A 26,156-nucleotide genomic window follows, 5' to 3' on the forward strand; every position below is an offset into this window, starting at 1 on the left:
TTCAGGCGTTTAGGGGCTCTCCCGCCTTCGCCGCCGCCACCGCCGCCGTAATATCGGCCCGAACCGCCACCGCCGCCGCCCGTAGCCATCTTCCCCATGTCGGCTCCGCGTCCGCCACCTTCGGCACCCTGAGGGCCGCGCCACCGCCGCCGCGACATGGCGCCCCGCTCCGTAGTCCCGCCCACGACACGCCCCCATTGGCCCGCCCACGCGTCAATCAAGGCGGTCCGGGCATCCTATTGGCTAACGTCGTTCCCGCCACACCCGCGACGCCGCACGCCGTTGTGATTTGCCCGGTCGCAGAAAAACCCCCCTCCTATTGATCGGCTGAACTGCCCATCAGTGCAATCCTGAGAATTCCATTGGCCCCCGCAGTAACGGTCCGCCCGCCCACCGCGCTGATTGGAGGAGCCGTTGCCTGTCAGGGCGAGGCTCCGCCCTTCTTCTTGTCCAACCCGCAGATCCCGCCTCCCTCTTCCCACAGCACCCTTCGGCCGCGGCGCCCCCGCCATTGCCGCCACAAGTCGTCAATCAACATCATCCGGCCACCATTGGCTCGACTCGAGGAGCCCCGGCCTCTGGTCTCGCCCACCGGGCATGCCGCTCACTCATTGGTTGAGCTGTACGTCAATCAATGCCCACGCCCCCAGCGCTGCGCTCTGATTGGTCGATTTGCTGGTGTTTTCGCTTGGGATTGGCCGGCGCGGAGCGTGTGGGACGTTCTCCTCTCCTCAGAGTTAGTGCAGGAGCTACTGGGAGGACACTGGCGGTGACTGGGAGCACTGGGGACAACTGGGAGGGAACTGGGAATAACTGGGAGCACTGGGGGTAACTGGGAGCACTGGGCCTCCCGCCCGCAAGGGGGAGCACTCCCTCCTCGCCTCATCTCAACCCCGCCCCTTCGCACGCTCATTGGCTACACGCCCCGCGGCTCCAACCAATCACCGCTCTCCTCTCATTCCCGCCATCCCCACCCAATCATCTCAGCCCTTTCATTCCGCCGGGCAAGGAGCGCGCCTTTTTTGCTGGGGAGAACCTCGACCAATCAGCGTGAGGCGCGGGAGTCCCTCAGCCAATCAGGAGAGAGGGGGCGGGGTTTCGCCGTGTGGGATTGGCACCGCCCCCTCCCCAATTCGGGGGTCCCGGAGCCCCCTCAGAACGAAACGGCCCCAAAATGACCGAAAATGACCCCGAAGCCCCCAAAACCGCCTCACTCCGGCTCCAGCACTTTATTGGAACAACATTTTGGGGGTTGTATTTTTGGGGAGGGGGCTCAGCCCCCCGGATCTGATCAAAAAGGGGGTGCAGGGAGGGGACAGGGGACAATTTCCCCAAATTCCCCACAAAGAACCTTTAAATTGTGAAACCTCCCAAAAATGAGGGGAAATGGGAGTTAAAAGGGGGATTTGGGGGTGTTTTGGGGTGGTCTGAGGGGGTTTGGGGGTTCCCACATCAAGACTGCCCCCAAAAATGCAAAAATTGAAGAGAAAATGGGAAGAAAAGGGGATTTTGGGGATCCCGGGGGTCTCAGAGAGCATCAAGACCCCCAAACCCCCCTTTAAATATTTAACCACACCCTAAAAAATACTTCAACCCCCCAAAAAATGCAATAAAATAAGACAAATAAGGAGAATAAAAGGAGTTTTGGGGAGATTTTGGAGGTGTTAACACGGAAAAGGCCCAAATAATCTTTAACCATTAAGCCCCTCCAAAAAAAAAAAAAACCACTTTAAACATTGGAAACCTCCAAAAAAGGCGAAAAAAGGCAGAAAAATCACGGGAAAAAAAGGCGAAAAAACGCGAAAAAAAGGCGGGAAAAAAAGGGAATAAAGAGGGAATGAGGGAATTTTGTGTTTTTCAGACGATCATCTCGAGCTGCCGGGCGTACTCGATGACCTGCGTGGCCAATTCCGTGGAGGGGATCGGGGGGTCCTCGGCCTTCTGCTGCCGCCCCCCGAAGCTGTAATAGTTGGAGGGGCCCAGCACCCAGCCCCGCTGGGAAAACGGGGCGGAAAAGGAGAAAAAAGGGGGGAAAAAGGGATTAAAAGGGGTCTGGGGTGGGTATTGGGGGGTTTGAGGGGGAACTGGGGGGGTTTAGGGGAGGTTTGGGGGGGATTTGGGAGGTTTGGGGCGGATATTGGGAGTTTAAGGGGGATTTGGGAGGGATTTAGGGGGTTTGGGGTGGGGATTGGGGGATTTAGGGGGACTGCAGGGGGTTAAAGGGGATTTGGGGTGGATACTGGGGGGCTTGGGGCAAATATTGGGGGGTTTGGGGGGGGTTGAGGGGATTTGGGGGCGTTCGGGGTGGTTTGGGGTGTTTCAGGACATTTTTGGGGTGGTTTTGGGGTATTTTAGGGCGCTCATGTGATATTTCAGGGTGTTTTTGAGGTGTTTCAGACCGTTTTTGGGTGTTTCAGAACGTTTTTGGGGTGTTTCAGAACGTTTTTGGGGTGTTTCAGCCTGTTTTGGGGGTGTTTCAGGGTGTTTTTGGGGTGTTTCAGGGGTGTTTCAGCCTGTTTTGGGGTGTTTCAGACCATTTTTGGGGTGTTTCAGGGTGTTTTTGGGGTGTTTCAGACCGTTTTGGGGTGTTTCAGACCATTTTTGGGGTGTTTCAGGGTGTTTTTGGGGTGTTTGTGGTACCTTCTTGGCGTAGTCGGTCATCTTGCGGGGCGAGCTGAAGAACAGGATCCGCGCGGCCTCGGGGAACAGGATCCGCTCGTAGGCGGCCTCGATGCAGCCCGCGATCTCGTCCCTGGGATGGGGAAATTTGGGGGATTTTGGGGGGTTCAGGGGGTTTGGGGGGGTTTCAGGGGGATTTTGGGGGATATTGGGGAAATTTGGGGGATTTCAGGGGGATTTGGAGGTTTTGGGGGGGTTTACAGCCTCGATGAAGCCCGCGATCTCGTCCCTGGGATGGGGAAATTTGGGGGGTTTTGGGAGGGTTTGGGGGATTTTGGGGGGGATTGAAGGGGAAATTGGGGAGTTTTGGGGGTTTCAGGAGGATTTTGGGGGGGTTCAGAGGGGTTTTGAGGCGGTTTTGGGGTGATTTTGGGGGATTTTGGGGTCTCTGACCTGATGGTGCCCAGCAGGATATCAATGAACTCTGCCCAGGGGAGGGGTTTGGGGTGGTTTGGGGGCAGTTTTGGGCGGGGATATTTTGGGGATATTTCAGGGGGAATTTTTGGGGTTTGGGGTTCAGAGGGATTTTGGGGTGACTTTGGGGGGGTTTGGGGTCCCAGACCTGATGGTGTCCAGCAGGATGTCGATGAAGAAGGTGTAGCTCTCGGCTGGGATGTTGCCCTTGGCCAGGAACACTTTGTTGTAGCTGCCCTCCATCAGGTACTGGGGACAAAAACGGGGTAAAACACTCAAACGTGGGATAAAACGCCCAAAAACTGAATAAAACACCCAAAACCTGAATAAAACACCCAAAAACTGAATAAAACACCCAAAACCTGAATAAAACACCTCCTAAGTGGGATAAAACACCCAAAAACTGAATAAAACACCCAAAAACTGAATAAAACACTCAAACATGGGATAAAACACCCAAAAACTGAATAAAACACCCAAAAACTGAATAAAACACCTCCTAAGTGGGATAAAACACCCAAAAACTGAATAAAACACCCAAAAACTGAATAAAACACCCAAAAACTGAATAAAACACCTCCTAAGTGGGATAAAACACCCAAAAACTGAATAAAACACCCAAAAACTGAATAAAACACCTCCTAAGTGGGATAAAACACTCCAAAATTGGCAAAATGCCCCAAAATGGGATTAAACACCCCAGAAATGACATTAAAAAAACCCAAACTGAACAAAACACCCCAAATTGGCGTACAACACCCCAGAACTGAGGTAAAACAGCCCCAAAGTGGGGTAAACCAGCCCAAAATGGGGTCAGAAGTCCCCAGAATTCCACAGGAACGTCCCCAAACCTGCGCCAGGGACACTGCCCTGGATCCCAGCCCCAAATCCCCGAAAATCCCCAAAAATCCCTGAAAATCCCCAAAAATCCCTGAAAATCCCCAAAAATCCCTGAAAATCCCCAAAAATCCCCCCCGTACCTGCTCCAGGGACACGGGGTGTCTGATGAACAGGTTCCTAAATCCCCTAAATCCCCTAAATCCCTAAATCCCCCATACCTGCTCCAGGGACACGGGGTGTCGGATGAACAGGTTCCTAAATCCCCTAAATCCCCCCCCGTACCTGCTCCAGGGACACGGGGTGTCTGATGAACAGGTTCCTAAATCCCCTAAATCCCCTAAATCCCCCATACCTGCTCCAGGGACACAGGGTGTCGGATGAACAGGTTCCTAAATCCCCTAAATCCCCCCGGCCTCTCCAGGGACAGGGGTGCAGGATGAACAGGTTCCTAAATCCCCAAAATCCCCCATTCCTGCTCCAGGGACAGGGGTGCTGAACAGGTTCCTAAATCCCCCAAATCCCCAAATCCCCCCCATACCTGCTCCAGGGACACGGGGGTGCGGATGAACAGGTTCCTAAATCCCTAAATCCCTAAATCCCCTAAATCCCCCGTTCTCCAGCAGGGTGCCGGGGTGCGGATGAACAGGTTCCTAAATCCCTTCCCTAAATCCCCGTATGCTCCAGGGACACGGGGTGCCGGATGAACAGGTTCCTAAATCCCCTAAATCCCCCCCGTACCTGCTCCAGGGACACGGGGTGCCGGATGAACAGGTTGCCCTGGATGTCGGGCGCCGGCAGCCGCTCCAGCTCCGTGTGGAACTCGGCCACGCGGTTCTGGGACAGCAGGAACAGCAGGTTCAGCCCCAGCAGCTGGTGCCACGACGCCGACTCGGGCAGCTCCTCCCTGCGGGGTTCCGGAACGTTCTGAGACATTCCAGAACATCCCGGATGTTCCAGAAGGTTCTGAGCCCCCCCAGTGCCCCCAGCAGGTTCAGCCCCAGCAGCTGGTGCTGCCACACCAACTCAGACACCTCCTCCCTGCGGGGTTCCAGAACATTCTGAGGGCTTCCAGAAGGTTCTGAGCGATTCCAGAACATTCCGGAACGTTCCGTGTACCCTCAGTGCCCCCCAGTAGGTGCAGCCCCAGCAGGGACCCCTCAGGCAGCTCTTCCTGAGAGGTTCCGGAATGTTCTCAGGGGGTTCCAGAACATTCCAGAGCCCCCCAAATCCCACCTAACCCCCCCCGAATTTCACTCGAATCATTTCCAAAGCCCAAATTCCCATTTTCCCCCTTTTCCAGGGAACGTTTTGGAGGCTGGGGCCCAGTGGAGCATCCTGAGCAAAACCCCCAAAATCCCCAAATTTGATCCAAACCCCCAAAAATCCCCCAAATCCCACCCAATTTGATCCAAAACCCCCCAAAAATCCCCCAAATCCCCCAAATTTGATCCAAAACCCCCCAAAATCCCCCAAATTTGATCCAAACCCCCAAAAATCCCCCAAATCCCCCTCAATTTGATCCAAACCCCCAAAAATTTGATCCAAAATCCCCCAAATCCCCCCCAATTTGATCCAAACCCCCAAAAATCCCCCAAATCCCCCTCAATTTGATCCAAAATCCCCCAAATCCCCCCCAATTTGATCCAAAATCCCCAAAATCCCCCAAATCCCACCCAATTTGATCCAAAACCCCCCAAAATCCCCCAAATCCCACCCAATTTGATCCAAAACCCCCAAAATCCCCCCAAATTTGATCCAAACCCCCAAAAATCCCCCAAATCCCACCCAATTTGACCCAAACCCCCAAAATCCTCCAAATCCCACCCAATTTGACCCAAAACCCCCAAAAATCCCCCAAATCCCACCCAATTTGACCCAAAACTCCCCGCATTTCACCCAAACCTTTCCCAAACCCCAAATTCCCATTTTATTTCCGTTTCCATGGGGATGTTTTGGAAATCGGAGCCCCGTGGAGCATCCCGAGCAAGGAAACTCCCCCTCAAAACCCCGAAACCCCGAAATTTTATCCCAAATGCCCCAAAGTTCCCCAAACCCCCAAAACCATGTAGTCAAGTAGTAGCCCCAAAAATCCCATGTAACGCCCCAAATGTCCTTCCTCAGGATGTTCCACCAAACCCCCGATCTCCAAAATGTCCCCGGGGACAAAATGGGAAAAAAGGGGAAAATGGGAAAAAAATGGGGAAAAATGGGAAAAATGGGAAAAAAATGGGAAAAATGGGAAAAATGGGAAAAAAAATGGGGAAAAATGGGGAAAAAATGGGGAAAAATGGGAAAAAATGGGAAAAAATGGGAAAAAAATGGGAAAAATGGGAAAAATGGGAAAAATGGGAAAAAATGGGAAAAATGGGAAAAATGGGAAAAAATTGGGAAAATGGAAAAAATGGGAAAAAATGGGAAAAATGGGAAAAAATGGGAAAAATGGGAAAAAATGGGAAAAAACGGGGAAAAAATGGGAAAAATGGGAAAAAATGGGAAAAAAATGGGAATTTGGAGTTTGGAAAAGGTTTGGGGGGATTTGGAAAATATTTGGGGGGATTTAAGGAGGTTTTGGGGGAATTAAGGGGGTTTTGAGGGGTTTTGGGGGGGATGTCCTTCCTCAGGATGCTCCACTGCGCCCCGATCTCCAAAATGTCCCCTGGAAACGGGGACAAAATGGGAAAAATGGGGAAAATGGGAAAAAAAATGGGGAAAAACGGGGAAAAAAGGGAAAAAAATGGGGAAAAATGGGAAAAAATGGGAAAAAATGGGGAAAAATGGGAAAAAATGGGAAAAAATGGGAAAAAAAAAAAAGGGAAAAAATGGGGAAAAATGGGAAAAAATGGGAATTTGGGGTTTGGGAAAGGTCTGGGTGAAATTTGGGGGGTTTGGAAAAGATTTGGGGGGATTTAAGGAGGTTTTGGGGGAATTAAGGGCGTTTTGAGGGGTTTTGGAGGGGATGTCCTTCCTCAGGATGCTCCACTGAGCCCCGATCTCCAAAATGTCCCCTGGAAACGGGGACAAAATGGGAAAAAGGGGAAAAAATGGGGAAAAATAGGAAAAAATGGGAAAAAATGGGGAAAAATGGGAAAAATGGGAAAAAATGGGAAAAAATGGGGAAAAAAATGGGGAAAAATGGGAAAAAAATGGGAAAAAATGGAAAAAACGGGGAAAAATGGGAATTTGGGGTTTGGGAAAGGTCTGGGTGAAATTTGGGGGTTTGGAAAAGATTTGGGGGGATTTAAGGAGGTTTTGGGGGGAATTAAGGGGGTTTTGAGGGGTTTTGGGGATGTCCTTCCTCAGGATGCTCCACTGCTACTGATCTCCAAAATGTCCCCTGGAAACGGGGACAAAATGGGAAAAATGGGGGAAAATGGGAAAAAAAAATGGGGAAAAATGGGGAAAAATGGGGAAAAATGGGAAAAATGGGAAAAAAATGGGGAAAAAGGGGAAAAAAAGGGAAAAAATGGGAAAAATGGGAAAAATGGGGAAAAAATGGGAAAAATGGGGAAAAATGGGGAAAAATGGGAATTTGGGGTTTGGAAAAGGTTTGGGGGGGTTTGGAAAATATTTGGGGGGATTTAAGGAGGTTTTAGGGGAATTAAGGGGGATTTAAGGGGTTTTGGAGGGGATGTCCTTCCTCAGGATGCTCCACTGAGCCCCGATCTCTGAAATATCCCCTGGAAACGGGGACAAAATGGGGAAAATGGGAAAAATGGGAAAAATGGGAAAAATGGGAAAAATGGGAAAAAAATGGGAAAAAAAAATGGGAAAAAATGGGGAAAAATGGGGAAAAATGGGAAAAAAATGGGAAAAAGGAGGAAAAAAAGGGGAAAAAAATGGGGAAAAATGGGAAAAAAATGGGAAAAAACGGGGAAAAATGGGAAAAATGGGGAAAAATGGGAAAAATGGGAATTTGGGGTTTGGAAAAGGTTTGGGGGGATTTGGAAAAGATTTGGGGGATTTAAGGAGGTTTTGGGGAATTAAGGGGATTTAAGGGGTTTTGGAGGGGATGTCCTTCCTCAGGATGCTCCACTGAGCCCCGATCTCTGAAATATCCCCTGGAAACGGGGACAAAATGGGGAAAATGGGAAAAAATGGGGAAAAATGGGGAAAAAATGGGAAAAATGGGAAAAAAATGGGAAAAAATGGGAAAAATGGGGAAAAAATGGGGAAAATGGGGAAAAATGGGAAAAAATGGGGAAAAATGGGAAAAATGGGAAAAAAATGGGAAAAAATGGGGATTTGGAGTTTGGAAAAGGTTTGGGGGGTTTGGAAAAGATTTGGGGGGATTTAAGGAGGTTTTGGGGGAATTAAGGGGGTTTTGAGGGGTTTTGGAGGGGATGTCCTTCCTCAGGATGCTCCACTGCGCCCCGATCTCCAAAATGTCCCCTGGAAACGGGGACAAAATGGGAAAAATGGGGAAAATGGGGAAAAACGGGAAAAATGGGAAAAAATGGGGAAAAATGGGGAAAAATGGGAAAATGGGAAAAATGGGAAAAATGGGAAAAATGGGGAAAAAATGGGAAAAATGGGAAAAAAAATGGGAAAAAACGGGGAAAAAAATGGGAATTTGGGGTTTGGGAAAGGTTTGGGTGAAATTTGGGGGGGGGTTGGAAAAGATTTGGGGGGATTTAAGGGGGTTTTGGAGGGATTTTGGGGAATTTTGGGCCACTTTGGGGGGAATTTTGTGATTTTTGAGGATTTTTCTGGGTATTTTTGAGGGATTTTTGGGGGGGATTTTTAGGGAATTTTGGGGCCATTGCAGGTTTCTTGGGGAGGTCTTTGGGGGATTTTTGGGGCTTTTTTAAGGGGATTTTTGTGGGGTATTTTAGTGGATTTTTGGGAGCATCCTTAGGGGACATTTTGAGAACTTTTAGAAAGATTTTTGGGGGTATTTTTTGGGTATTTTGGTCCACTTCAGGCAGATTTTGGGGGATATTTTGGTCCATTTTTGGGCAGATTTTTGGGCTATTTTTAGGGGTACATTTGGGGTATTTTGGTCCAGTTTTGGGAATATTTTTGGGAGTATTTTGGGCCATTTTTGGGCAGATTTTTTGGGGTATCTCGGGCTATCTTTGGGGGTATTTTTGGGGTATTATGGTCCATTTTTGGGCAGTATTTTGGTCCATTTTGGGGGTTATTTTGGTCCAGTTTTGGGCAGGTTTTTGGGGGGTATTTTGGTCCGTTTTTGGGGTTATTTTTGGGGATTTTGGGGCACTCACGGGCCAGGATCAGCTGCTGCTTGGTCATGGCCGAGCCGGAGGTGGGGAGGAAGTTCAGGTCCAGCAGAGCCACCTGCGGGGATTTCGGGGAGGTTCCGGGGGTCCCCATGGAATCTGGGGGACCCTGGGGGGGTCTCGGTGCCCCCCCAGCCCTGACCAACCCGGTTCATTCAAGATTCAGCGTTAATTAATGGCTTGGCGTTAATTAATGCCTCGGGGTTCATTGGTGTTTACAGGAAATGACACAAAGGGGGGGTGGGGGTGGGGACACCCCAAAAATCCGGGACCCCCTCAGGAACCCCAAATTCCGCTCTAATTGTCCCAAATTCGGGGCTGCCCTCACCCCCAGACCCCTCAGACCCACAAATTCCCCCAAACCCGCCAAAATTCCCCAAAAAATCTCCCAAATTCACCCCAAATCCCCCTCAAACCCCCAAGCAAATCCCCCCCCTCACCCCCAGCCTCCACCAAACCCCCCTCAGACCCCCAAAAATCCCCTCAGACTTCCCCAAAATCCCCCAAAATCCCCCAAATCCCCTCAGACTCCCCAAAAATCCCCCAAATTTCCCTCAAACCCCCCAAAATCCCCCAAATTTCCCTCAAACTCCCCAAAAAATCCCCCTCAAAAGCCCCCAAAAATCCCCCAAACCCCTCTCAGCCACTCCCCCTCAACCCCCAAAAATCATCCCCCCCCCAAAATCCCCCTCAGAAGCCCCCAAAATACCTCAAGCCCCCCCCAAAACATCCCCCAAACCCCTCAGCCACTTCAAACCCCCCTCAGAAAATCCCCCAAAATCCCCGCCCCCGCTCACCTTGAGCCTGCCCAGCGCCTCCCCGCACTTGGCCAGGTTGGGGCTTTTCCGGCCCCACTCTCCCTTGAGCTGCTCGTACAGCCCGGCCGCGGCCCTGAGGCCTCCCCCGGTGCCGCCCGGGGCCGCCGGGAGCGCCAGGCCCAGCCCGGCTCCCCCGGGCCCGCCCCGGCCGCGGCGCCGGCCCCGTTCGGCACCGCCATGACTGCGCGCCAACGCGACACTGCCGCGAGCCCGCCGCGCTTTCCGGCACCGCCCCCGGCAGCGCCGCCGCGCGTTACGGCACCGCCTCGGCGCGGGCTCGTCGCCATGGCAACGCCGCCTTTGGCACACCCCCCCCGCCCGCCGCGCTCTACGGTTGTCGTGAGGGCGTCGCCATGACGACGGCGCGCGCCGGGCGGGGGTTGCCGTGGTAACGGCGGCGCTTTACGGCGGGCCCCGCTTCTGAGGGGGCCCCGTGGGGGTTCGGGGTCCCTGAGGTGATTTTGGGGGTCCCTGAGGTGATTTTGGGGGTCCCTGAGGTGTTTTGGGGTGCCCAGGATGGGTTTGGGGTCCCCAGAGCGGGTTTGGAGTCCCTGAGGTGATTTTGGGGTCCCCAGGGTGGTTTGGGTGTCCCTGAGGTGATTTTGGGGTCCCCAGGGGGATTTTGGGTGTCCCTGAGGTGATTTTGGGGTCCCCAGGGTGGTTTGGGGGTCCCTGAGGTGATTTTGGGGTCCCCAGGGGGATTTTGGGCCTCCCGCGGCGGTTTTGGGGCCTCCGGGACGGTTGCCATGGTAACGCTGCCGGGCACGCCGGTCGCCATGGCAACGCGCCGCGCTTTGCGGCAGCCGCTTTCCGCCGTCCCGCGCGCTTTACGGCCGGAGGCGAGAGGGGGTCGGAGGGTGGAAGGATGACGTCATCGGGGCGTGCGTGACGTCATGACGAGCGCGTGACGTCACGGGCCGCCCCCTCTCGCGCGCGCTCAGTCACAGCCGCGGTCGCGTTTGGAGTTTTTTGGGTTTTTATTTTTCTTTTGATTTTTTTTTTTTCTGTTTTTGGTTTTCCGGGGGCGCCCCTCCCCCCACCCCCCCCACCGCGCCCCGCCCCCACCGCGCCCCTCCCCCACCCTTTAAAAAAACGCTGCGAGATAAGAAACGGACCCGGGGGGGGAGGGGAGGAGGGGCCGGGGGGTCCCTGGAGGGATTTGGGGGTCCCTGGAGGGATTTGGGGGTCCCTGGAGGGATTTGGGGTCCCCAGGGGGGGATTGGGGGTCCCTGAAGGGATTTGGGGGTCCCTGGAGGGATTTGGGGTCTCCGGGGGGGGATTGGGGGTCCCTGAAGGGATTTGGGGGTCCCTGAAGGGATTTGGGGGTCCCTGGAGGGATTTGGGGTCTCCGGGGGGGTTTGGGGTCTCTGGGGGGGGATTGGGGGTCCCTGAAGGGATTTTGGGGTCCCTTGGGGGGGTTTGGGGTCCCCAGTGGGGACATTTGGGGTCCTTGGGGGGATTTTGGGGGGTCCTGGGGGGTCCCTGAGGTGGCCCAAGGGTCCCTGGGGTGGGGGAGGGGACATGGGGGGACCCCAAATTAACGTGGGGACATCGGGGGGGACCCCGGGGAGGTGACAATGGCCCTGTCCCCCCGGCCCTGTGCCCTGCGGCCATCCAGCAGCGCCCCCAGCGCCCCCAGCGCCCCCAGTGCCCCCAGTGCCCCCAGTCAGAACCCCGGGGTGCGGCAGCGATCCCCAAGGGCTGCTCTGTCCCTGTCCGTCTGTCCCTGTTCCCCATTGCTCCTCCAGTCCCCCCCAGTCCCTCCCAGTCCCTCCCAGTATTCCCAGTCAGAACCCCTGGATGTGGCAGCGATCCCCAAGGGCTGGTTCCTGTCCGTCTGTCCGTGTCCCCATTGTGCCCCCAGTCCCTCCCAGTATTCCCAGTATTCCCAGTTAGAACCCCTGGATGTGGCAGCGATCCCCAAGGGCTGGTTCCTGTCCGTCTGTCCGTGTCCCCATTGTGCCCCCAGTCCCTCCCAGTCCCTCCCAGGGTCCCCAGTCAGAACCCCTGGATGTGGCAGTGATCCCCAAGGGCTGGTTCCTGTCCGTCTGTCCGTGTCCCCATTGTGCCCCCAGTCCCTCCCAGTATTCCCAGTATTCCCAGTCAGAACCCCTGGATGTGGCAGTACGCCTCCAGGCTGGCGAAGAGCACGTAGAGCAGCCAGAGCAGCAGGAAGAGCCCGGCCGTGAGGATTTTGGGGGCGCGGGGCCCCCCCAGCTCGCCGCCGATGGGCGCGCGGCGCCGCCAGAGCAGCACGCCGATGGCGAGGAAAGCGAAGATGGTGAAGAGCGTGACGGGGAAGGCCAGCGTGCCCGGCGGGACGCGGAACGGCCGCCCCTGCGCCGCCCAGTACACGGCGGCCACCGACCAGGCCAGGCCCAGCCCCAGGAAGACGTTGACGGCGTTGGAGCCCGTGACGTTGCCGATGGAGGCGTCGGCACACGGGTCCTGCAGGGCGGCCACGCGGCTGGCGAACGTGTCTGGGGACATTGGGGACATTGGGGACACTGGGGGGACATTGGGGACACTGGGGACAGCGGGGCTGTTGGGGACAGCGGGGACATTGGGGGTCTCGGGGACATTGGGGACATTGGGGGGACATTGGGGACACTGGGGACAGCAGGGGCGTTGGGGGCGCTGGGGACATTGGGGGTGTCGGGGACATTGGGGGCGCTGGGGACAGCGGGGCTGTTGGGGACATTGGGGACATTGGGGGTCTCGGGGACATTGGGACATTGGGGGTATTGGGGGGGTTGGGGACATTGGGGGTGCTGAGGACATTGGGACATTGGGGGTATTGGGGACATTGCGGACATTGAGATGTTTGAGGTATTGGGGACATTGTGGACACTGGAGGTGTTGGGGACAGTCAGGACATTTGGGACACTGAGAGTGTTGGAGGTGTTGGGGACATCGGGGGTGTTGGGGACGGCAAGAGGACAAGGGGACATCATGGACATTGGGGGCATTGGGGACATCGGGGGGGACAGCGCTGACCGAGTCCTTGAGGCCCAGGGTCCCTGTCCATTGTCCTGTCCCTTGTCCCACCCTGTCCCCAAGGTCCCCAAGGTGTCCCCAAGGTCCCCATGATGTCCCCAAGGTGTCCCCGGGGTCCCTCACCGGGGATGGAGGTGCCCAGCGCCACAAAGACGACGGCGTTGACCGAGTCCTTGAGGCCCAGGGTGCAGCCGAAGTGCGCGGCCAGGTCTCCGATGAGGGCGGTGAGCAGCGCGAGGAGGAGGATGGAGACGCCGAAGGCCGCCCAGCCCCCCAGCAGCGCCGTGGGGGGCACGCAGGCGAACAGAACCTTCCAGAACACCGTCAGGAAGTGCATGACGTAATCGAAGCACGACGGCAGCCGCTCCTCGCGGCCTTCGTCGTCCTCGTCCTCGTCACCTGCGGGGACAGCGGGGTGGTGGCACCGGGGTTGGGGTCACCAAGGTTGGGTGGCACTGGGGTCCCCAAATGGTGATATCAAGGTGGTGGCCAAAGGGGACCCTGGACAAGGTGGGAAGACCCCAAGAGGACCTTGGGGACACCAAGGGGACACTTGGGGACACTTGGGGACACTCGGGACCCCGTGCCACCTGTGCTGACGGTGACCCTGGGGATGGTGGGGGGACACCGTGGCTGCTCAGGGGACACCTCGGGGACACCTGGGGACACTTGGGGACACTCGGGACCCCGTGCCACCTGCGCTGACGGTGATGGCCTCCAGGAACTGCTCGCGCCACGAGTGCGTGCCGATGACGGTGGCCAGGTTGGTTTTCTTCATCAGCTTGTCCACCGTGTTCTGGGGACACCGAGGACACCGGGGAGGGTCAGGCCGTGTCCCCTGGCCATCCCCTGTGTCCCCGAGGTGTCCCCAGGGTCACCTTGAAGTCGTAGGACTCCTCGATGACCACCTCGAGGCGCCGGTTGTCGCCCAGCACCGGCTTGCCCATCTCGGCGATGCGCCGCGCCTCCTCCTCCTCGGCCGAGAGCGCCCGCTCGCCGTCCCCTGCACACCGTGGGCACATGGGGACATGGGGACATGACATGGGGACACCATGGGGACATGCCAGCGATGCCTCCTCTTCCTCGGCCGAGAGCGCCCGCTCGCCGTCCCCTGCCTGAGGGGACACCATGGGGACACCACGGGGACACCACGGGGACATGGGGACACAATGGGGGGACATGGGGAACACAATGGGGACATGGTAGGGATGTGGGGACATGGGGACACCATGGGGACAGGGGGGACACCATGGGGACACCATGGGGACACTGTGGGGACACGTGGGGACAGGGGGGACAACGGGGACAATGGGGACACAATAGGGGGACATGGGGACACTGTGGGGACACCGTGGGGACACCTGACGGGGCGGTGGCACGAGGACACCGTGGCGTGGGACACGGCGACATACACGCTCATGGCACATCCATGGTCATGGGGCGCGTCCGAGGCCGAAGGCTCCTACCTTGGGCGAGCAGAAGAGCTGAGGGGAGAGAGGGGACAGCGGTGAGACCCCGGTGTCCCCTCAGTGTCCCCTCAGTGTCCCCTCCCCGTTTCCCCGCGGGTCCCCGTACCCGAGATGCCGCGCTTGAGCCAGCGCGGCGTCCCCAGCTCGATGAAGAAGTTCTCCTTCTTCTCGTACTCCTCATCGTCAACGATCTTCACCTGCAGCGTCTTCCTGGGGCGGGACACGGGGCAGCCTCGGCCTCAGGGTCATCATCATCATCATCATCATCGTCATCCACCATCATCACCGTCATCCACCATCATCACCATCATCCATCATCATCATCACCATCATCACCATCATCCATCATCATCACCATCATCATCACCATCATCCACCATCATCACCGTCATCCACCATCATCACCGTCATCCATCATCATCATCATCATCATCACCATCATCCATCATCATCATCGCCATCCACCATCATCACCATCATCCATCATCATCATCGTCATCCACCATCATCACCGTCATCCATCATCATCATCACCATCATCATCATCATCATCATCACCATCATCAGCATCATCCATCATCACCATCATCATCGTCATCCACCATCATCACCATCACCATCATCACCACCTTCCATCCCCATCCATCCGTTTATCCATGATCCGTCCTCCATCCACCCAAGGCCATCACCATCCATCCTCTTCCTCTTCCACCTCCTCCTAACCAATGAGCCACCCAACAGCCCATCCATCCTCTTCCTCCTCCATCCCCACCCACCAACCCAACCCTCCTCCTCCTCCCCCTCGCCCTTCCTCACGCCGTCTCGTCGTTGCGGAACTCCAGCTCCCCGCTGGCGTCCTCGTAGTCGACGCCGCCTCCACGCGCGGTGCCACCCTCCACGGTGCGGAAGGGCACCATGACGGTGCCGCGCGCGCCCGAGCTGCGCACCACCGTCACCTCCACGTGGCCCTGGCACTCGCTGACGCGCACCGAGCGCTCCCGGAACCCGAAGATGCCGGCGTGGTCGTCGTCCAGGATGGTCACCGTGGCCACCAGCGGCGCCACCAGCTTGCCCTTGGGGTGGTCATCGGAGTCGGCCTCGAACATGCCCTCGGCGTCGCCCACGCGCAGGTTCAGCAGCCGCACGAAGAAGTGCTCGTCCTCCTCGAAGATGTCGTCGTCGATGATGCCGATGGCCAGCTCCTTGCGCGTCTCGCCCGGCTTGAAGATGAGCGTGCCCTCGCTGTACTCGTAGTCCGAGCCCGCCTTGGCCGAGCCATCCTCGGTGCGGAAATCCACGTAGAAGGTCTGGTTGGCGCCCAAGCCCTGCTGGCACGCCACGGCCAGCGTCACCGAGCCGCAGTTCTCCAGGCAGTGGTACAGGCACGGCTCGAAGAAGATGCGGCTGCACGCTTCGTCCTCCTCGTCCTCCTCGTCCTCCTCGCCGGGCAGCGCCGGCGAGCGCCGCGCCGCCTCGGCCGCGTGTTTCTTGAGCACGTTGCCGGCGCCGGTCATGAGCCGCGTGGCCTGGATGCGGTAGAAGGCGCGGCTCTTCTGCTGGTGCACCAGGGCCATGTAGTTGGCGGCGTCCAGCAGCTGCTCCAGCTCCTTCTCCGGGTGCTTCTGCTTCAGGTCCTTCAGGATCTGGATCACCTCGCGCCGGCTCTCGTCCAGCTCCTTCTCCTCGGGCGTCGGCGACGGCGACGCCCCGGGATCCGGCTCGGGCAGCGCCGGGAAGCCGCCGTCGGCCTCCAGGTCCTTGGGCGGGCGCCCGGCCTCGGTGCCGATGATGATGCCGCTGCGCGGGTCGGCGCGGTAGCGCTTGTAGACGTACTTGTAGAAGAGCAGCCTCTTGTCGGCCGCCCAGGCGAACACCACGCAGGCCGGGAAGAAGAGCAAGGTGAGGAAGGCCTCCCACACCTGCACCACACCCGGCGTGATGACGGCCAGGATGAGGTAGAGCCAGATGTAGGCGAAGATGCTCCACGAGGCCGTGACGAAGAAGACGCGCAGGTGTTTGATGCGGCGGCTCTCGCCCGCCGGGATGGCGTACACGCACACGGCGATCACCACGAACATGTTGAAGGCGGCGCTGCCCACGATGGTGCCCGGGCCCAGCTCGCCGGCCTGGAATCGGTGCCCGCACACCTCGATGAGCGACAGGAGGATCTCGGGCGCCGAGGAGCCCAGCGCCATCAGCGTCAGGTTGGAGACGGTCTCGTTCCAGATGCGCACCGTGCCCACGCTGGTCTCGCCGTTGGCCTTGGTGACCGTGATCTCCTTCTCGCGCGACGTGATCACCTCGATGGAGGCCATGAAGCGGTCGGCGATGATGGACACGCCCAGGAACAGGTACATCATGGCCCGAAGTAGACGATGGCGCGCGCCGCCTTGTCGCCCGCCGCCGGCTCGTCCGGCTGCCACACGGGCAGGAGCACGCCCGGGCTGGCACCGCGCCGAGCCGCCGTGGCACGCGCCGTTGGGGCCCTCGGTGACGCCCGGACGCCCGCTGCCGCCAAGGGGCAGCCCTCCCCGCCAGGCTCAGCAGCAGCCAGGCCGCCAGCGCCGGGCCCAGCGCCGCCATGGCGCCCCTCGAGGAGCCTGCGGGGAGGGAGATGCGGGGTCAGACTGGGGGGTTTGGGGTCAGACTGTGGGGTTTGGGGTTTGCGGTCAGACTGTGGGGTTTGGGGTTTGGGGTTTGGGGTTTGGGGATTTGGAATCAGGGATTTGGGATTTGGGTTTTAGGATGTGGGATGTAGGGCACAGCCACGGCGCCCCTCGAGGAGCCTGCGGGGAGGGAGATTTGGGGTCAGACTGTGGGGTTTGGGGTTTGGGATTTGGGATGTGAGATGTGGGGCACAGCCACAGCGCCCCTCGAGGAGCCTGCGGGGAGGGAGATTCGGGGTCAGACTGTGGGGTTTGGGGTTTGGGGTTTGGGATATGGGGCACAGTCAAGGCGCCCCTTGAGGAGTCTGTGGGGCAGGAGATTTGGGGTCACATTGTGGGGGTTGGGTTAGGGGATCAGGGATGTGGGATGTGGGGTCAGGATGTGGGGTTTGGGTTAGGGGATTTGGGATTTGGGGATGGGATGTGGGGTTTGGGATTTGGGATGTGGGGTTTGGGATATGGGGCACAGTCACGGTGCCCCTTGAGGAGCCTGTGGGGCGGGAGATTTGGGGTCAGACTGTGGGGTTTGGGTTGTGGGATTTGGGATTTGGGATCAGGATGTGGGGTCAGGATACAGGGTTTGGGTTAGGGGATTTGGAATCAGGGATGTGGGGATGGGATCAGGGATGTGGGGTTTGGGATGTGGGGTTGGGATTTAAGGTTGGGATGGATCTGTGGGTCTGGATGGGATCCGTGGGTCAGGTTTGGATCTATGGGGCCGGTTCGGATCTATGGGGTCCCGTTCAGATCTATGGGGTCAGGTTCAGATCTATGGGGTCCGGTTCGGATCTATGGGGTCCGGTTCGGATCTATGGGGTCAGGTTCAGATCTATGGGTCCGGTTCAGATCTATGGGGTCCGGTTCGGATCTATGGGTCAGGTTCAGATCTATGGGGTCCGGTTCGGATCTATGGGGTCCGGTTCGGATCTATGGGGTCCGTTCAGATCTATGGGGTCCGGTTCGGATCTCTGGGGTCCGGTTCGGATCTATGGGGCCGGTTCGGATCCGTGGGTCCGGTTTGGATCTATGGGGTCCGGTTCGGATCTATGGGGTCCCATTCAGATCTATGGGGTCCGGTTCGGATCTATGGGGTCCGGTTCGGATCTATGGGTCAGGTTCAGATCTATGGGGTCCGGTTCGGATCTATGGGGTCCGGTTCGGATCTATGGGTCCGGTTCGGATCTATGGGGTCCGGTTCGGATCTATGGGTCAGGTTCAGATCTATGGGGTCCGGTTCGGATCTATGGGGTCCGGTTCGGATCTATGGGGTCCCGTTCAGATCTATGGGGTCCGGTTCGGATCTCTGGGGTCCGGTTCGGATCTATGGGGCCGGTTCGGATCCGTGGGTCCGGTTTGGATCTATGGGGTCCGGTTCGGATCTATGGGGTCCCATTCAGATCTATGGGGTCCGGTTCGGATCTATGGGTCAGGTTCAGATCTATGGGGTCCGGTTCGGATCTATGGGTCCGGTTCGGATCTATGGGGTCCGGTTCGGATCTATGGGGTCAGGTTCAGATCTATGGGTCCGGTTCGGATCTATGGGGTCCCGTTCAGATCTATGGGGTCCGGTTCGGATCTATGGGTCAGGTTCGGATCTATGGGTCCGGTTCGGATCTCTGGCTCCGGTTTGGCCCCTCCTCCTCCTCCTCCCCCTCCCCCTCCCCCGCCGGCTCCCGGTCCTTCCCCCTCCCCCTCCCTCCTCCATCCCCGTTTCCATGGAAACCGCGCGGTTGCCAAGGAGGAGCCGGAGCCGCCCCCGCAGCCGAAACCCCCTCGGAGCCCCCGGAGCCCCCCCGGAGCCGAACCGGGGCCGGACCGGGGCCGGACCGGGGACACGGGTCTGAACCGGGGCCACGGATCCGAACCTGACCCACGGATCCGAACCGGGGCCACGGATCCGAACCTGACCCACGGATCCAAAACTGACCCACGGATCCGAACCGGGGCCACGGATCCGAACCTGACCCAGAGATCCGAATGGGACCCGGACCGGACCCGAACCAGCCCCACAGATCCGAACCAGCCCCGTGAATCCAAACCTGACCCATAGATCTGCACTGGCCCCATGGATTCAAACCGGCCCCATGGATCCCCGACCCACAGGTCCTAAATGAACCCATAGACCCGAACCAGCCCCAGAGATCCAAACCGGCCCCACAGATCCGAACCGGACCCACCGATCCAATACTGCCCCCATAGATCTGAACCGGCCCCAGAGATCCATCCCTGACCCACGGATCCATCCCTGACCCACAGATCCAAACCGGCCCCATGGATCCAATACTGCCCCATGGATCCAAACTGGACCCATGGATTGAAACCGGCCCCAGAGATCCATCCCTGACCCACGGATCCATCCCTGACCCACGGATCCGAACTGGCCCCGAACCAGGGCCATGGGTCCAAACTGCCCCATGGATCCGAACCGGCCCCATAGATCCAATACTGACCCATAGATCTGAACGGGACCCACCGATCCAATACTGCCCCATGGATCCAAACCGGCCCCGAACCGGCCCCATAGATCCGAACTGGACCCACAGATCCGAACCTGACCCATGGATCCGAACCTGACCCACAGATCCGAACCTGACCCACAGATCCGAACAGGAACCAGAGATTCAAACTGGCCCCACTCCTGCCCCATTTCTGCCCCACTCCTGCCCCATTTCTTCCCCCTTTCCTGCCCCATTTTTTCCTCATTTTTCCCCATTTCTGCCCCATTTCTGCCCCACATCCCCCTCCCCCCCCGCCACTCCTCCCCCCAATTAATCCAATTAACGCCGCTTGCTCCCCCCTCATTAATGAATTAATTAACCCCAAACCCCGCGGGGCCGCGCGGGGATTTCCCCAAATCCCTCCGGATTCGCCCCAGTTCGGGGGATTTTCCTCCATCCCGAGGATTTTCCCAATTTCCCGGGATTTTCCCCCGGATTGTGGCCCCGAGATCCCAAAATTCCCGGGAAATTCCCCCAAAATTCCCTTTCTTGGAGCAGCACCGACCCAAAGCCCGCCGAGTTTTCCCTGAAAAATGCGGATTTTTGTGTTTTTTCTGTTTTTTTCTGGCGGATTTGCGAAGCGGCGGATTTGGCCCGGTTGGGGAAAAGCCGGGATTTGGACAAATCCGATTTTTCCGAGGGGGGGGGGAGAACAAAAGGGGGAATTTGGAGGGAATTCCTGGGATTTGGGGCAGAATTTGGGGGGAAATTCGCCGGAATTTGGGAAATTTGGGGGGAGATTTTTGGGAATTGGGAGATTTGAGGGAAATTCGGGGAAATTTGGGGGTTTTGGGGGGGGATTTGAGGGAAATTTGGGGAATTTGGGGGCAGATTTGAAGGAATTGAAGGAATTTGGGGAAAATCGGGGAATTTTTTGGGGTGATTTTGGAGAATTTGGGGAAAATTCAGGAAATCTGCAGGAATTTGGGGATTTCGGGCCAAAATGTGGAGAATTTGGGGGGATTTGGGGGAATTTTGAGGAAGAAACGACGAAATGTGGGAGAATTTGGGGAATTTCAGCCCAAACGCGGAGGATCTGTGGGAATTCAGGGAAATTTGGGGGAAATCTGGGGGAATTTGGGGCCTTTTAGGGAAAAAATGAGAAATTTGGGAGAATTTGAGAGGATCTGGGAGAAAATCTGGGAGAATTTCAGGAATTTCGGGGAATTTGGGGGGTTTGGGTGAATTTGGGGGAAATTCTGCAGAATTTGGGGATTTCGGGAGGAAATCCAAGGAATTTTGGGGGAATTTTAGGGAATTTGGGGGAATTTGAGTGGATCTGGGTGAGATTTGGGGGAGTTTCGGGGGAAAATGGTGAATTTGGGAGGAAAATGGGAAATTTTGGGAGAAAAAAAGGAATTTTGGGGGAAAATGAGGAATTTCTTGAGAAAATCAGGAATTTGGGGGGAAATCTGAGCAAAACGGGAAATTTGGGGGGGGAAATGGGAAATTTTGGGGAAATGGAAATTTCGGGGGGAAATGGGAAATTTTGGGGGGAAATTCGAGGGGAAAATTCGGAATTTTGGGGGGAAATCGGGGAAATTTGGGGAATTTGGGGGAAAACCTGCAGGAATTTGGGGGGAAATGGGGAATTTTGGGAGGAAAAAGGGGAATTTAGGGGAAAAATGAGAATTGTCGGGGGGAAACCAGGGAAAAACGGGGAAATGGGAATTTTGGGGGAAATGGGAATTTTGGGGGGAAACCCAGGGAACGTGGGGGTCGCGGGGTTAAAGCCGCGGGGTTTTGGGGGTGAATTTCTGGGATTTCGGGCGGAATCCAGGGAGGCGCTGCCCCCACCCACCTGTTCCAACCTCGGGAATTTTTTTTCCCCAATTCCGGCGAATTTTGGGGAATTTCGGGGGGGGCTCCGAGGGTGGGGGAGGGGTGGGGGGGGGGGGTTCATCCTTCCCCTCCCCCCTCCCCCCCCCCCCCCGCCCCCCTCCCCAATTTCCCCGATTCGCCCCCAAAATGCGGCGGGGGGAGGGGCGGGGGTGGTCCCGGGGGTGGGGGAGGGGCGGGGGGGGGGGAGGTTTTGGGGGGTCCGGGGGGACCCCCCCCCTCCTACCTGTTCCCCCTCGGGTCCGCTCGCGCCGCCGCCGCCGTTAAAGCTCCATTGGGGGGGGGGGCGGAGCGAGGGGGGAGGGGCGGGAACGCGGCCCCGCCCCCACCCTGGGAACGCCCCCGGGACCCCCAAAAATCCCGGGAGCCCAAAATTCATCCAGGGACCCCAAAAATCCCCCCAGGGACCCCCAAATCCTCCCCAGACCCTCTTGGGGACCCCAAAATCCCCAAATTCCCCAAATCCCCCAAAATCCCTAAATCCAACCTGGGACCCCAAAATCTCTCAAATCCCCAAAATCCCCCCAAAATTTCCCCCAGACTCTTTTGGGGGCCCCAAATTCCCCCAAATTTCCCCCAAATTCCCCAAATTTTCCCCCAAATTCCCCCAAATTTCCCGATTTCCCCCCAAATTCCCCCCAGGACCCTTCTGGGCTCTCCCAGGAGTTCCAGGAACACTTTTGAGGATTTTTTTGTGATTTTTTATTGGAATCCCGCAGGTTTTGGGCCGGGCCCGGGGCTCTCCCCCTCCTCCTCTTCCTCCTCGGGGTTTTTTCCCCAATTTCCCACATTTTCCCCCCAATTTTCCGCCATTTTTTCTCGCTTTTCCAGGGGGTTTTCCCATTTTTCTGCGGTTTCTTCCCATTTTTCTCGGCTCTTTCCCCAATTTTCCGGGTTTTTTTCCTGTTTCCCCAGATCCTTTGCCCATTTTTCCGCGGTTTCCTCCCAATTTGCCGCCGTTTTTTCCGCATTTCCTGCGTTCTTGCCCGGTTTCTCGGCGGCTTTTGCCCGATTTTGCCGTTTCTCGCCCCGTTTTTGCTGCACCTCCCGCAGCAGCCGCTCCCGGAGCAGCCGCGCCGTCGGCTCCAGGCTGTGCTGGGGGGATTGGGGATTTGGGGTGAAAAAACGGGATTTTGGGAAAAATGGGGATTTTGGGGTGAAAAATGGGGATTTTGGGGGAAAAAATGGGGATTTGGGGTGAAAAAACGGGCATTTGGGGAAAAAATGGGGATTTTGGGAAAAAATTGGGGATTTGGGGTGAAAAAACGGGGATTTTGGGAAAAAAATGGGGATTTTGGGAAAAATTGGGGATTTTGGGAAAAAAATTCGGGATTTTGGGGAAAAAATGGGGATTTTGGGAAAAATTGGGGATTTTGGGAAAAATTTTGGGGAATTTAGAGAGAATTTTTGTGAATTTGGGGGGAAAAATTGGGGGAAATGGGGGGAAAATTAGAGAAATTTTGGGGGGGAAATTTTGGGAACATTTTGAGAAATGGGGGAAAATGGGGGAAATTTGGGGGAAAAGTTGGGAATTTTGGGGAGATTTTGGAATGTGGGGGGTTTGGGGAATTTTGGGGGAATTTTTGGGAATTGGGGGAAATTTGGGGTGAATTTTGGGGATTGGGAGGAAAATTGAGGAGAATTTTGGGGATTTGGGGAAAAACTCCAAAGTTTTGCAGAAAATCTCCAAATTTTGGGGAAAACTCCGAATTTTTGGGGAAAACTCCGAATTCTTTAGGAAAATCTCAGAATATTTTTGGAAAACCGAATTCTTTGTGAAAAATTCAGAATTTTTGGGGTAAAACCTCCAAATGTTTAGGGAAAAAATCATTTTTTGATTTTTTGACAAAAATCTCCGATTTTTTACCGAGAACTCCGATTTTTCAGGGCAAAAAGGGGAAATTTGGGATTTCGGGTTTGGGGTTAAAAATTGGGGATTTGGGATTTTGGGGGCACCTGGAGCCCCCCAGGCCGAGGACGGCGTCGCCTGCAGCCCATCCCCCACCAGGGCCCCTTTGGGGGAAATTTGGGGGAATTTTTGGGAATTTGGGCAAATATTTGGGAGAATTGTGGGGATTTGGGGAAAACTTGGAATTTTTCGCTAAAAACCACGCAATTTTCAGAAAAAAATACCAAATTCTTTAGGAAAAACTCCGAATTTTTGGGGGAAAAACTCCAAATTTCTTGGGGGGAAGGGGAATCCAAATCCTTTAGGAAAAATCCCAAATTTTTTTTTTGGGAAAACTGAATTATTTGCAGAAAAATCAGAATATTTTGGGGACAAAAAAATCAGAATTTTTGGGGGGGGGAGATTCGGATTTTCCATGGAAAAAATCAGGGTTTTGAAGGAAAAGGTCGGAATTTTTTGGGGGAAGGTTTGGGGGTTTTGGGATTTTGGGGATTTTGGGGTTTTGGGCGCACCTGGAGCACGTGCAGCCCCCCCAGGCAGACCACGGCGAGCTCCCGCAGCCCATCCCCCGTCAGGTCCAGCGGCTCCAGCGCCAGCAGCGGGGAGGGGAAGCGCCGCGACCACAGCGGCCGGAATTGGCCAAAACCGCCCGAATCGGACCCAAAATACTTGTAACAGAGCAGCTCCTGCGGGGGGGAATGGAGGGGAAATATTGAGGGGAAAATTGGGGGAAATTGGGAAAAAATCAGGGAAATATTGAGCGAAAATCGGGGGAAAATTGGGGGGAAATATTGAGGGGAAAATGGGGAAAATTGGAGGGAAAATGGGGAAATGTTGAGGGAAAATCAGGGAAATATTGAGGGAAAAATGGGGGAAAATTGAGGGAAAATCAGGGAAATATTGAGGGAAAAATGGGGGAAAATTGGGGGGGAAATGGGGGAAATGTTGAGGGGGAAATCAGGGAAATATTGAGGGAAATTTGGGGGAAATATTGAGGGGAAAATGGGGAAATGTTGAGGGAAAAATGGGGGGAAATGGGGGAAAATTGGGGGAAAATGGGGGAAATATTGAGGGAAAAATGGGGGAAATATTGAGGGGAAATGGGGAAAAATTGGGGGAGGAATGGGGAAAAAATTAGGCAAAAATTGAGGATGAATGGGTAAAAAAATGGGGAAAAATGGGGGGAAGAGGGAAAATGTTGGGGGAAGAATGGGGAAAAATTGGGGGAAATTAGGGAAAAAATCGGGGAATTTGGGGGGATATTGGGGAAAAATTGGGAGAAAATCAGGAAAAACTCAGGGAAAAACACGGGGGAGAACTGGGGGGAATTGGGGAATAATTGGGGAAAAGCTGTGGAAAAAGTAGGGGGAAAATGGGAGAAAATTGGGGAAAATGGTGGGAAATTGGGGAAAAATCAGGGGTAAAAGGGGCAGGAAAATCGGGGAAAAACTGGGAAATTGGGGAAATTGGGGGGAAAATGGGGAAAACTGGGGAAAATGAGGGAAAACTTTGGGAAATATTGGGGCAAAATTGGGGGAAAATGGGGGAAATATGGGGGAAAACTGAAGCAGGACTGGCGGGAAAATGGGGGAAAAATCAGGAAAAATGAGAAAAAATTGGAGAAAATTGTGGGAAAAATGGGAAAAAATGGAAGAAAAATTGGGGGAAAAAGGGGGAAACTCAGGGGATGTTGGGGAATTTGGGAGCCTGGCCCCACCTGGCCGTAGGTGCCCAGCAGGATCTCGGCGGCGCCGTCGAAGTCGACGTCGGTGACTTTGGCGCAAACGACGGCGTCGGAGCCGCGGCTGCCGGGCAGCTCCAGGGGCTCGGCCAGGCCGCGCTTCAGCAGCCTCCTGGGGGCACAAAAATATTCCTAAATATTCCTAAATAGTCCTAAATAATCCCCAAAAAATCCCCAAAAGATCCCCAAACAATCCCCCCAAAATCCCCAAAAAATCCCCAAAAAATCCCCAAACAATCCCAAAAAAATCCCCCAAAAATCCTCAAATCCCTTTGGCCACCAGGCAGCTCCAGGGGCTCGGCCAGGCCGCCTCAGGAGCCGCCTGGGGGCACAAAAATATTCCTAAATATTCCTAAATAGTCCTAAATAATCCCCAAAAAATCCCTAAAAAAATCCCCAAATAATCCCCCCAAAATCCCCAAAAAACCCCCGAAAAATCCCCAAACAGTCCCCAAACAATCCCCCCAAAATCCCCCCAAATCCCCAGGGGCTCGGCCAGGCAGCTCCAGGTGCTCAGGGGCAGGCCTAAATATTCGTCCTAAATACCCCAAAAATCCCCAAAAAGTCCCAAAACAGCCCCCAAAATCCCCAAAAAATCCCCAAAAAATCCCCAAACAATCCCAAAAAAATCCCCCAAAAATCCTCAAATCCCTTTGGCCACCAGGCAGCTCCAGGGGCTCGGCCAGGCCGCCTCAGCAGCCTCCTGGGGGCACAAAATATTCCGAAATAGTCCCAAAAAACTTCCCCAAAATATTCCTAAATAGTCCCCAAAAATCCCCAAATCCCTTTGGCAGCTCCAGGGGCTCGGCCAGGCCGCCTCAGGAGCCTCCTGGGGGCCAAAATAGCCCCAAATAGTCCCCAAAATATTCCCCAAAAAATCCCTCAAAAGTCTGCCAAAATACTCTGAAAAAATAAAAAAAAAAGAAAATCCCCAGAAATTCTGTAAAATTCCTAGAAAATCATTTAAGAATTCTCCCAAAAATTCCCCCAAAAATCGCAAAAAAAAAAATTCCCCCTAAAATTCCCCCAAATCCTCCCAAAATGTCACC

The 26,156-nt window shown here is 55.6% G+C and overlaps 2 protein-coding genes and 1 long non-coding RNA gene across 3 annotated transcripts; all 3 read right to left on the reverse strand.

Moving 5' to 3' along the window:
• Positions 1 to 1,399: 1,399 nt before the first annotated feature.
• On the reverse strand, positions 1,400 to 10,167 carry PSMD8 (proteasome 26S subunit, non-ATPase 8). The gene is given in 8 exon segments (XM_030969849.1): positions 1,400 to 1,995; positions 2,641 to 2,752; positions 3,242 to 3,342; positions 4,672 to 4,917; positions 8,258 to 8,322; positions 9,156 to 9,228; positions 9,968 to 10,120; positions 10,123 to 10,167. Coding segments are annotated over 8 exon segments (933 nt in total). The 3' UTR covers positions 1,400 to 1,857.
• Positions 10,168 to 12,007: 1,840 nt separating this feature from the next.
• On the reverse strand, positions 12,008 to 16,939 carry SLC8A2 (solute carrier family 8 member A2). Its single transcript, XM_030969848.1, has 7 exons — positions 15,271 to 16,939; positions 14,561 to 14,664; positions 14,452 to 14,469; positions 13,864 to 13,988; positions 13,682 to 13,781; positions 13,109 to 13,384; positions 12,008 to 12,468 (listed from the first exon to the last, which is right to left on the reverse strand). The coding sequence occupies exons 1-7, from the start codon at positions 16,812 to 16,814 to the stop codon at positions 12,092 to 12,094; spliced, it is 2,544 nt and encodes an 847-aa protein (XP_030825708.1). The 5' UTR covers positions 16,815 to 16,939; the 3' UTR covers positions 12,008 to 12,091.
• A 5,396-nt stretch (positions 16,940 to 22,335) lies between these two features.
• Positions 22,336 to 25,220, reverse strand: LOC115916158. The gene is made up of 3 exons (XR_004061571.1): positions 25,084 to 25,220; positions 23,879 to 24,052; positions 22,336 to 22,552 (listed from the first exon to the last, which is right to left on the reverse strand). It is a non-coding gene; the product is annotated as an uncharacterized LOC115916158 (long non-coding RNA).
• Between the last annotated feature and the right edge of the window lie 936 nt (positions 25,221 to 26,156).

This window comes from Camarhynchus parvulus, unplaced genomic scaffold (genome assembly GCF_901933205.1).
Source record: "Camarhynchus parvulus unplaced genomic scaffold, STF_HiC, whole genome shotgun sequence".
Lineage (NCBI taxonomy): Eukaryota > Metazoa > Chordata > Aves > Passeriformes > Thraupidae > Camarhynchus > Camarhynchus parvulus.

Excerpts from the sequence above, each read along its gene's own strand:
- SLC8A2 (XM_030969848.1), bottom strand. The coding sequence starts at position 16,814 with ATGATGTACCTGTTCCTGGGCGTGTCCATCATCGCCGACCGCTTCATG. Across the intron at positions 14,665-15,270 it reads TTCCGCAACGACGAGACGGC|GAAGACGCTGCAGGTGAAGA; the intron begins GTGAGGAAGGGC and ends GTCCCGCCCCAG. Across the intron at positions 12,469-13,108 it reads GCTGGGCACCTCCATCCCCG|ACACGTTCGCCAGCCGCGTG; the intron begins GTGAGGGACCCC and ends CAATGTCCCCAG.